A 12,297-nucleotide genomic window follows, 5' to 3' on the forward strand; every position below is an offset into this window, starting at 1 on the left:
GAATTGGGTAACCTTCTCCTCGGGGTCCGCGGAGAAAGTGCGATCATTACGACGCTTCTGGACACACCCGGACCGTCACCGTCTGGCTGTGTCCCCCTTTCCTCCGCCCCTCGACGGCTCGACCAATCGGGGCTCTTCCCTCCGCGGCCTTGACAACTAATCGCCGAGACGGAAAAAGGTACACCGGGAAGTCGGAGATCGGACCGCGATAAACTGGACCTCGCCTTCTGCGGTATGGGCGCTCGTTACGGTGACGCCAATGGGGTGTTCGGGGGCTCTCGTTTATGCAACTTTTTCTCCAACCGCGTGCACCGAATCGTTCGACATTTTGTAACGCGAACGCGGAGGAAGGTTGCGACCCTCGGGAAATTTCATTCTTCTGTTATTTTTTCGTTTTCTTATAACAAATTTAATTTGAACCTCGTCCTTTACGGTGCAGCCTCGTTACGGCGACTCCAATGGGATATTCGAGGGGTTTCGTTTATGCAACGTTTTTCGAACCGGGGGTATCGAATCGTTCGAGATTTTATCATCTGCATGTAAAGGCCTCAAAGAAGGACGCGACCCTCGTGAGATTCAATTCTTTATTTCATTTTTTGAGCTTGAAACGATTTTGTACCCCCAGTTCGGAGAAAAGTTTCATAAACGAGACCTCCTTGACGTTTGTGTCGCGTCATCTTAAGGGAACATTTCCAGGAAAAGGGTTCACAAATACGAAGGGCCGTAAAATGAGAACTGTCGGTGTTAGATTTGCTAGAGTATGTTTATTCAATAAATAAGGTTGAACGGTTTAATGGTAGTATGCGGGGGCGGCGTAGGAGAGGGGAGCGGCGAACTTGGCGACGGCAGGGGCGGCATAGGCGGCGTAGGCGGGCGCAGCGGCGTAGGCAAGGGGAGCGTGGACCTTGGCGACCGGGGCGACAGCCTTAACGGCGACGGCGGCGGGCTCCTTGTGGACGACGGCGTTGAATCCGTTGACGGAGTCGGCGGTGTAGTCGACGATGCGGCGGGTGCCGTCGGCCTCCAGGAGGGAGTAGCTGCCCTGGACGACGTCGCCGTCGCGCGTCTCGTGCTGGCTTTTCGAGTCCCCGGTGAGGCTGTCCTGCACGTCATAGGCGTAGCTGTACTGTGGATGCGGGTCGTAGTCGGCGTCGACCGTCTTCGCGACTGGCGCGGCGTACGCCAGGGGCGCGCCGTACGCCACCGGGGCTGCGGCGTGGTACGCTACTGGGCCCGCGGCGTGGTACGCCACTGGGCCCGCGGCGTGGTACGCCAAAGGCGCCGCCGGGATCACTCCCGCGCTGGCTGCTGCCACGAGGGCGCACAGGGCGACGAACTGAAACGAGAATTATTTATTTAGATTATATTAGAGAACGCTTTATTTGACTATCTTTAAAATGCTATTATGGTGAAAGTGGCATTTGGAAGGTCGGTCGTTCATCGAACTATTCTACAAACTGGGTGCACCGTGTCGTTTCGAACTTTACAACGTGAACATGGAGACTATAAGGGAGGTCCTGACCCTCGAGAAGTTTCGTTTTTGTATGAAAAATTTGGAGAACGTCAGTAAACAAAGTTTAAAAAATTGAAATTTTATGGCGGTCGGGACCTTCCTTATAGCCTACATATTCACGTTGTAAACTTTGAATCGATTCGATATACCCAGGTCGGAGAAAAGTTTCACAAACGAGACCTATGTGTCGCCGCTTTCAAATCACCTTAACTCTTTAAAAAAATGACGCGTCCCTTGTGGTTAATCCCGGTCTACGCCTGTGTCGGGGGCAGTAATTTGCAAGGATGCTCGCTAATTTGATGTCATAAAGCTCGCTCGTTCTTGCACGCAAGTGGGAATGGCGTCCTATTGCCCGCTTGTTAGCATTACACGTTAAACACGCGACGATAGTGGTTTTGTTAGGTTAAGTAGCCGGGATAATGACGCGTCGAAAGATGACCAAGAGGCGGTGATTTATGGACCCTCTCCCAAGCTGTTTTATACAGGCTCGTCCATTTATCACTCGGTTCGTAAATTAACTGCAGCCACTGCGTATTGTATGCGATAACGTTGGTTACTTATCGCGTCAAACTAGATATTAATTGTTTTTGTTCGTCTTTCGCTACTTTTACCGACTGCTGTTTCTTAAAAAGGGAATGATTAACGAATACGATCGAGTCGCCTGCAAATCAAGATGGCTGCCAGGCCAGACGGCGGCCATTTTGGAGACCGATCAAAATTCCCGTATCGACTTATTTAGCGAGAATGGTTTGTCGCAATTAGTTATTTATGGAGGGAAAACTCGCGTATAAACCCAGAAAATATTCCCTTTTCAAAGATATCGTCGTTGATAACTTAATTTACACAAAAAACGATATTTTCAATTTTACCGTTAACAGAATCAGAGGCGAACGAATTTAAACTGGAAGCTCGCTTTGTTACGGCGTTTCTAGCATTATTCTCTGCATATTTTTAGAGAAATACATACATAATGAATTTTCAGAGACAAACGTTCCTCTGGGAACTTTGTTGACTAAAATGTTTTCTAAAATTAATCAAACGATTTAACCAAATGACTTTAATCGATCGAAGCAAACGAACTAAAGTTCGAAAGCTACATTAATTATAATGATGGAACGAAATGCAGTTTTGTTATGCGAACGCTATTTTTTTTTTCTACGGGCAGTTTCGACAACTGTAGAGCGATAAATGGGTACGTTAATTAACGATAGTAGAACGGTACCTTGAATGCCATTGTAGAGGAGTGACGGTCTATGGGCAAGACGCGAATGATGAGGATCGAGAGGGAATTTCGACTTTTATAGTTGGCGTGGCTGGACGGCGAAGAAACGCAATCGGGTCGGCGGTCAGCCCGGCGGGTAAATCGGCGCGGAATTGGGCAAGAAATCGGACCACACCCAAGATGGCCGCCCCTTCGGCCATCTCGGTGGACCGGCTAGGCCGCGGCCTTGCCAGAGGTTACCTAATCCCGATCTACTTACCGATCGTTTCAATGTCGAACCGGCCGATTCCCTTTCGGGATACTTTCGACCGAGGGCCAGCTTTTCTCTCCGGGGAACGACTCCTTGTCGATCGTCGGTCGCGCATAATCGACGATAAGGGTCGATTGCATCAGAATTTGAATTTAAGTCTTTAACGTGATATGAAAGGGATAATAATACATTTTATGCCTCGAGGAGATTAGTATACGCTTATTTTATTCCTATAAAGAAATTTTCAACTTATTTGAGGTTATGCTATAAAATTGGTATACCGGGGTGAATGGAATTGCCAACAAAGGAAACTCGGGAGAGTTTCGCGCCAAATGCATAAAGAAGCATGCGCGAACGGTTTTCAAGTCTTTTCTCATTTATTGTCAATTTCGATCCCGTCGATTGGAATACAATGACTTTTCTTCATTATTCAAAGTAGGATGAATGATTTGCGACACGTTCAGCGGCGAATTTCGGTACTTCTTGAAAGTAAATAATTAATTGTTGCGAGCGACAGAGTATCGGTGATAGGAGATGATTAATTGCGGCCGTACGAGAATCCATCGAAACGTCCCTTGTATCTGCTTAATCTACATTTCAAACATAATGTATGATATTAGAATTCGATAAGATTTACCCGACCACGAGTTATGTAAAATTAAGTGAGCGGACAGGTTAGGTGGGCCTGAAAACGTCCAATGGATGAAAATCAGACCAGAACTTAATTATAATATAGCCCAGAGAAGTTCTCGAAAATTTGCATATTAACGGACATATTTAAAGGAGCTGGTCTAGAAACTGTGTAACGTTTTCTAAAGAAGGAAAATATCATCTTCTTAATGTTTAAAATTGATTTGAATCTCTTTTAGGCGTTTTGAAGGTAGCGTCAATATTTCTGCAAAACTCGTGCGGATTAAAATTTTTTACAAGGCAGGATTTTGTCCTTTAAGAATTTACAAATTTAGTTCTCTGGAATGGAAGGAAAATGCACTCGATGCGCGGCAGAGCTTCCAGAGGGCGACACCTGCACTTTTGCAGACCAGTCTAGTTTTCGCACGTTTTTAGCTTGACGAGCCAACTGCGTTCCATTTCTCCTGATAAATATTCAGAGGAGTCGTTTCCGCAACCGGGAAACGTGCGGAATTAAATTGTTTCACAGGAATCGGACGTTACGTTCAAAATGGCGGCGGTGACCTCATCGATTCGTCGCTCGATCAATTATTCCGCTCATAACGCTCGATAATGACAATTGCATCGGTCTCGAATAGCGAAGACGTGCATGAGCTTAATTATAATTTTGGCATGTGTTAATGTACTAATTACAAGGTATTTTATATCGATAACGTAACCTAACCTAAGAGAATTTAAAGGATGGGTACAATAGTCGATGTGAATTATCCTTGAAAATGTGGAAACTGTAAAGATATTCAGTTGGCGCAATCGGAAGAGTTAATGAATCCAGATTTCAAGTTCTCGGCTGTAAGATTTGCATAAATTATACGAAAGGCGGATATACGGTCATTTGATCAAGAGGGAAAATAGAACGCGAGAATTCCGTAGAAATTGTTTGAAGCGGAATCAAATGCCAACGTTAACAACATTGCAAGTTTAAATGTTCGGTACTCAACAATGTTAATTATTTTCAAGTTGAATAATTCCTTGTACTTGAAATTTCAATTAGATTAGATTTTTAGAAAACTCTTTAGTTTGAAAGGCATAATCTATTTAATGGCGTTAAAATGAAATGTTATATTTTTTATTGAATTGTATTTTTGAAGTTTGTTTAAGAATTGTCAGAAATGTTCGTTGAGGCTGATTTTTCGCGCGATAAGGATTAATTGAAATTTGACGTAAATCGTGGGAACTGTTTCGGAAAACTGTTGGCACCTTATCGGTACACTAATTTACTTATTCATACAGTGATAAATGGCGTTAACGCGTTCTTCGCCGACTTAATTAAATACACGAGGCTAGTTTTATGAACCGTAAAAAAAAAAGACACGCTCGTCAAGCCACGGCGAAAGTGTTAATTTGCATAAAGGAGACGCGAGGTTGAAATTTTGACGAATTTCGACCGAGGAAAAGGAACGAAAGGCGATATTCGAGCGATAAAACGAGAATGAGCTAATAAATCACGTTGGAAGTGATACAAAAAAAGAAAAGAGAACGAAATACCGAAATGTGAGCGAAGACCGCCACCTACGTCTCTTTGAATCTGGCTTCGGTGTTGGATTTACGGGATAAATGGGAAATAATTACAGTATTCCGGGTAAATAAATAAATAAACCCCTTCTTTTTTTATCAGATGACAATGATTTAGGAAGGGTTTATCCTTTATTGCTGACAATGAGAGCGAAATCATCGTCATTCCTTTACGATCCTTACGAAAGAGCATAAGTAACGACAGCGTAAAAGATGAGTCGTAAAAATTACAAAGATTCCTTTTTACGATCCATTTTTCGCGCTACTTTATAGATACGCGGGGATCTGTCCTGTAATGTGAAATTACGACCTTGGCGAATCGTTTATCTCCGAAAAAATTTCGCTTAACCCCTTCTACTGTTATCGTTATTTAAGGTTATGAAACGTGGGTCTTTTAATGCCACCTTTTAAACGCCATCTTTCAACGCTGCATTTATTCCCACGTAAAGAGGCTCCGAAAGGCACGTTTTTACTCAAAATTTATAGAATTATACCAATATCTACTAACGTTCGGTCACAAAACGTTTGTTTATTACGAATAAATGTGAACGTTTACACCTTTCCACTTACCTTACAGAGGAAGAAATGAGTCGTAAAGATCGTTCCTTTTTACGGCTTATTTCTGTTTTTGCACCGAGGGATGTGAAATCACCGCCTCGTCGAGCTGCTTATAAATTCCAGACGGGATTCGGTCGGTTTTTACCCGTTAATTCTGTTTAAGGTAGTAACATGTGAATTTTTTATTTCACGAACCCTCAGGAATTTTCCCGAATTTTTCGGCCGACCTGTCTCGATATAGTCAATCAAAGCAGGTGACCGTCTGGGATAAAGTTTCACGAACGCGAGTCGACCCACTTGGAACGTGATCTCGCAAATTCTCGGGAACGACCTTGTGGGAAGTGTTCCCTTCCGAAAAGAAAGTCCGATCTGCGTCGCCGATGGGCCTCGAGAAAAGATTCGACTCATTGTTGCGACGAATTTCGAGAAAAAAGGAAAAGGGATATGAAAGAAAGGATAGTGGCAGATCGTAGAGTAGAGTGAACTAAAAAGTCAGAAATGAGGATGAAATCCATAAATACACACTTTATTGCACCCCTAAAGTCATCTCGTATTTCTCCGCCATCTTGTTTTTCTTTCGAGCAGCAAGTAGAATGAAAAAATCAATTTCATAAGATCTAACGCATCTTTCTCGAGGTTTAGACATTCATAATCCATGTCTGGACAATTCCGTGTTCTTTTAAGTAACTAAAGTTCCTTTGTCCGTCCAGAATCTCCAAGATGGCGAAAATCCGCTCGAGGTCCCCCGCGCTTAAACCCGCTTTCGGACATTCGATTATGTCTGGAAGGACGCCGGACACGGAAATCCGAGAGAACGAAGGTCCACCTAAGGCCATCCGGGATCCTGGATCGAGGTTCCTCTCGATAAAAATCTCGAAAACTGGCTCCTGGGCGAAAAATATTCCTCCGGAGGGAGAGGGACGAAGCGAAGTTGGCAACAGGTGGAATCGATCTCGTTCGAGAATATTTCGCGAGTCGGTCGACCGATTTTTCGTTTATCTCTGCAACTTATTTACGTCCGGTTCCCCTACTTGAATTAACCGATGTTTGGCTAGTTTACAGCATGCTTAAACCGGGTATAAATGTGTTAAACTTCGGTTAACTCGAATTGGGGAACCTGTTGCGACTGAGTTTTTAGAAAATAAAATGTTTAAATCGGATAGGGTCGATAAATATTTGCGTAACAGATTCTAAAATAGAAACGAAGGGAGGATGACGATGATTTCGGCAATGACAATAGAAGGAGGATCGAAAAAAGAAAAACGGAGTCAACGTTACGCGGTGTTCCCAAGCGGTCACCCATCCAAGTACTGACCGCGCCCAACGTTGCTTAACTTTGGTGATCGGACGAGAACCAGTGGATTAAACGTGGTTTGAACGTTGACATAAGCTTTGGAATATTTAATACTTCAAAATGTAAACGTTACACATGACAGTTTATACGTCTTATGAAACCTGGTTTTATATCTCCTGAGTGAAAACTCGAATTGCATTTCCACCGCGGAATGCGAATCGGAGCTCAAGGTCGATTTCTACGATAAATTTTTCTGGTGCAAGCCTGTGTCCTTCTCCCTCTCACACGTCGGACGTTAAATCGAAGCATCGACTGTTACCGGGACAGCCTAATTTGCGAAAGTGTTCCACTTCTTTCCTTTCCATGTCGCCCGAGCCGTACTAGATCGGTTTTCGATTGCGTAACGAAGGAATTCGGTTGCACGATAACGTCCTTACGCATGTACGACGCATACCTTATCGACGATATAGATTTTCAGAGATTTACAAATACCGTTGTCAGTTGCTTCAAGAAATAATGGTTTATTACAATTGACGGGGTATTCAAAATTGAGATTTGGTGCTTATCGAAACAAAAATGGACGATAATGAACGTTATTTATTTTGAAGATTATTCTCCTTCTCTTTGAATAGAATTATTATTGTTTCTTAGGCGACGCGGTTTTTGATTTTCGTTAGAATTCATTTTCCGTCTTATAGTGACATCATAGAATACATCCTGCTATCTAAATGCATTAAAATTAGCGGGATATATATGTAGTCAACTTCAAGTGGAACTTTTATCGATGTAATCTTTAGATTTCATTGTTAATTGGCTTATTTTCTTCGCTCCAAAAGTTAATTTTTTCGTCGTTACCGGGTTTTACTTCGAATTACAATTTAGGCGTGTTGGACTTCGATGTCCATTAGACTTGACACTCCCTTTTAAGGTAATGCGAAAGGCCGCTGGTGCCACCTAGTGCCTTGAAAATCCATTGAAAGGAACTTGCGGCCAAGTTCAAGAGCGACTTCCGTCAATCGAACTTTCAGCGTCCAGGATTGTCGCCTGGTGGGGGATTCCGACAGTGGAGGCATATAAAAGACGGCCATGATCATCGACAGTCATCACTGAGCCTAGTCGATCCAACCAAACCTCTTCAACAATGGTCTTCAAGGTGGGCAACGCTTCGGCCATTTTTTTCTTCTACACCCTTCATGGGTCTCATTCATTTAATTATATTTTCGTCGGCATCCCCGCTATTATTGTTACTTCTTTAATTATAATAATCATTACTGCTATTAATTTCGTGAATAATTTCACTTCCTAATTTTTTCATTGTTATTATCTGTTTAACTAACATAATTATCACTGTTCCTAAAATTATCGTGATTACGGTTATTTTTTATTTATCAACCTTTTATCTACTAATTTATATCATCTGGCCATTTAAGGTGACACGAAAGTGATATCTCAAGTTTCACAAATGAGCTCACTTTCGTGTCACCTTAATGCCTCCTTTAATCCAAAGAGGGGTTTACATCGGAAACGCAAAATTCCCAGATTATTATTGTTACTTCCTTACAATTGTCAAGTTTACAAATCATGGTCATAGTGAAATAAGTCCAACTAAGTATACTATAAATTTCATTTGAATTGCAGATGGTAGCCCTCTTCGCCCTGGTGGCAGCCGCGAACGCGGGACTCCTGACAGCCCCAGTGGCTTACACCGCCCCGGTGGCGAAGACCATCGACGACGAGTACGACCCCCATCCGCAGTACAGCTACGCCTATGACGTGCAGGACGCCCTCACCGGAGACTCGAAGAACCAACACGAGACGCGCGACGGCGACGTCGTCCAGGGCAGCTACTCCCTCCTGGAGGCCGACGGCACCCGCCGCACCGTCGACTACACCGCCGACCCCGTCAACGGATTCAACGCCGTCGTCCACAAAGAGCCCGCCGTAGCCGCTGCTCCCGTCGTGAAAACCGTCTCTCCAGTTACCTACGCCGCTGCTCCGGTTGTGAAGACCGTCGCTCCTGTGGCTTACTCCGCTGCAGCTCCGGTGGCGCACTACGCCGCCGCCCCGGCAGTGGCGCACTACGCCGCCGCCCCGGCAGTAGCGCACTATGCCGCCGCCCCGGCAGTGGCCTACACCAAGTACGCCGCACCGGTCGCGCATGCGCCCTTCGCATACGCCGCCGCCCCCGTCGCTAAGTTCGCCGCCCCTCTGTCTTACGCCGCCCCCGCATACTACCACTGAATCTCTACCCTCCCTATTTATTCCGGTCTGATATAAATACACGCAAAATTAATGTAAGGTCTGGTTTTGAGTCTTTTTCCCTGGTACATAGATTTTGGATGGTTCGCTTGAAAGGGGAGAAGGAAAACGGAGGGACCTTCTTCCTCTCTTGATGTTAGAACGTCACCGTATTGCGTTGCGCGGAACGGTGCATTGATTCGGAGCGCTACTTTTCGGAAATATTTTTTTCCAGGGATAAATATCATACGGGACTTTTCTACCGTATTTCCAACTATGATAGCGCGGGGTAAACCATGGTCATTAATTGGGTGTACCCTTGTCCATGTGGGACAGCCCCGGAACGGCGACGCCGATGGCGCGGCGTTTAGTTCCCGCGAAGGGCGCGAGAGGGCGACCTTCGCATCGGTTTTTCGTGCTCGGAGACATCCGGGAGCGAGATTCTTTCCTCCATGGCCGGCCCGGATCTTCGGACGTGCCGGACCGTGTCACCGTGTTATTACCCTCCCCTCGCCCCGCCATCTTGCTTTGTTCATTCGAAGGGGCAGCTCGGTCCCTCGTCGCCGATGTCGGGATGTTTCTGCACCGCCCTGCTTTCGACGGTAAGATATGGAAAAACGAACAGTTTCTACAATAGCATGGGGTTACGAGAAGAAGAGCTCCGTCCCGAAGATATCTTCGCCTAATCGATGAAAGTTATTACACGGTACGATTTTTTCTACGATTTTTTACTCCAGATCCTCGATCTTTCCCATGTTACCGGGATTATGAAAACGATCGTAAGCTCCCTGCATTTTTATCGGCGTAATAATCAGTTTCTATAATAGCATGGGGTTATCATGGGAACGACGAAGGAAAGCTCCGATTTGAAGATATCTTTGCCTAATCGGTGGAATTAATGACACGATACGATTTTTCCATTACCCTTGATTGATGTCGGTTCGAAAAATACGAAAGATATCGTTTCCTTTTTACCGGGATTACAAAATCGATCGCAAGATCGCTGTATTTTTATCGGCGAAATGAACGGTATCTGTAATAGCGTGGGGTTATTATGGAAACGACAAAGGAAAGCTGCGATCTGGAGATATCCTCCCCCGCGTGGCAGGACCGCCTATCGCGCAATCCGCTCCATCGATTACGCGATGTGATTCCTAGATTATCGCCACCGGTGCTCCCAGTTAATTGATTATCCCACTTACGGCTTACGAAACTACATTGTTTCCACACGTCAATTCGAGAATCTCTGCCCTCCATCTTGCTCGACTTTTTTCGCCACCTACGCGCCTCCATAAAGTAGACCGAGTTCCAACTTCGTCCTACGAAAATTCCCTCGATTAGTATAGAAACATAAAAAGTCGAATCACGGCAGTTCACCAAAGTATCGATACTTATTACCGGCGTCGTAAATAATATTCACATCGAGCCAAAATGCTCACAAACGTAGAAAACAAAATGGCGTCTCATAGAAGACGTACGTTAAGTGGGGTAAAAAATAATGCGTTATGTTATTAATAAATTGTTATTAATAAACATGTAATAAATTAATAATAATAAACATGTTATTAATACTGAAATATATCGTAATATATTGCACACCTTTTTAACAATATTTTTCCGTTCGAATAAAAATGAGGATTTAATTGCATCTATTTAAAATGTTGCGACGTTTATCCATGTGGCTTAATGAAAAGGGAGGGAATTATTTGCAGTCATTTTTTGTCGTGGAAAATATCGTCATACGGAATCGATTGTCCTCCTATCGGGATAATTAATAACGTTTTTGGGTATCTTCCGCCATTCCGTTAATGGCGTCGTCGATTTGTATTCCGGAGGCGACACCTATCCGTCTTATTCACCGAATGGGTTAATCTGAAATTGTAATTACCTGTAGAACCGTCCGGATAAAACGACCTTTAAGCCTCTTTTTTTCCCCCGACATTATACATAATTCAGCCGGCGCAATTGGCGTAAATCGTGATCGCGTCCACTTTTACTTACTCGCGTGTGCAATTACTGTGCCAAGTTCTGCCGAATGCGAATTCCACTGTTCTTCCTTCCTTTTCTATATACTCCATGTCAAAGTCAACAGCCACTCCCTCCGAAATGTGAGGAAACGTTAATGGAAAATTAAATTAAATAAATACGCGCTGGGAAGAAATTTCATTGAATTGTTTGCGTCGAATAAACTTGAATAAATAAGATGTAAGATTTCTTCGGGATTATGACGATTTATTTGAGTTTATTGTTAGTCAAATTATTATCCAATAAACTCACGTTTTAGCGTTTCCTTAGAAGTCGGCCATCTTGGAATTGAGGTAAAGCGAGGGAAAGATCGCAATAATTTTCAAAATTCTATTTTTCATTCTTGAGCACTGGATACTCGAATCTTTGGTAACATTCTCGAATGTTAAATTTTTCACGTTCAACTTTTTGTACAAAATCGCAGTCGAAATGAGAATTAAAGAAGGAAGTGACGCGGTTAGGGTTGAATATATTTAAACGTTAAGGCAAAAAATTTTTTCGGATTATTGTCGGGAAATAAAATGTGAAAAGTGAGCGTTGAATCAGCCTGTATAAAGGTACGATGACATAAGATCGATCCTCGAATTCGTTCGAGTAAAGTGGCCCAATTGTGGGAGAAAGGCGCCGAAATTCCATCTGAGGATTTTTTTTTAGCTCCCCATATACTCGCCAGTAATTTCCATCCTGAAAAAACAATTGCTTCACATTTCCCTCGCATAATTATCCAATAAAAAGACCGGGCCGTAAAGTACTTAATTCCGCAAATAAATTTGTTTGGCAGGACAAAGCGAGTTCAATTTCGCAAGCGAACGTCATTTCGATCCATTCGGCGCACTTATTTAGGGAATAGGTATTTGTTTTTAATGTTTAACACTAGGAATATCACAGGGAATGACGTTTTGTACATGCGAGTGTCGTAGGAGGTACACGTGATCCCCTGGGGAAAAAATGAACCCATTAACGAAAGTACTTGTCGGAAACACGAACGCTCTCAG

At 43.7% G+C, this 12,297-nt stretch overlaps 2 protein-coding genes and 1 non-coding gene across 3 annotated transcripts; 1 reads left to right on the forward strand and 2 right to left on the reverse strand.

Annotated features, from left to right (window-relative positions):
- Nucleotides 1-790: 790 nt before the first annotated feature.
- LOC105701427 (larval cuticle protein A3A-like) lies at nucleotides 791-1,342 on the reverse strand (the record flags this gene model as incomplete). Its single annotated transcript, XM_012428162.1, has 1 exon — nucleotides 791-1,342. A coding segment is annotated over one exon (552 nt), but the record flags the coding sequence as incomplete, so codon positions are not given.
- A 5,669-nt stretch (nucleotides 1,343-7,011) lies between these two features.
- On the reverse strand, nucleotides 7,012-7,130 carry LOC111674121. Its single transcript, XR_002762282.1, has one exon. It is a non-coding gene; the product is annotated as a 5S ribosomal RNA (ribosomal RNA).
- A 1,030-nt stretch (nucleotides 7,131-8,160) lies between these two features.
- LOC105701442 (cuticle protein 21-like) lies at nucleotides 8,161-9,318 on the forward strand. Its single transcript, XM_012428181.1, has 2 exons — nucleotides 8,161-8,192; nucleotides 8,678-9,318. Exons 1-2 carry the CDS (start codon nucleotides 8,181-8,183, stop codon nucleotides 9,278-9,280), a joined length of 615 nt encoding a protein of 204 aa, XP_012283604.1. The 5' UTR covers nucleotides 8,161-8,180; the 3' UTR covers nucleotides 9,281-9,318.
- Nucleotides 9,319-12,297: the final 2,979 nt, after the last annotated feature.

Source organism: Orussus abietinus, unplaced genomic scaffold (assembly GCF_000612105.2).
Source record: "Orussus abietinus isolate OABI.00-Male unplaced genomic scaffold, Oabi_2.0 scaffold89, whole genome shotgun sequence".
Classification (NCBI taxonomy): domain Eukaryota; kingdom Metazoa; phylum Arthropoda; class Insecta; order Hymenoptera; family Orussidae; genus Orussus; species Orussus abietinus.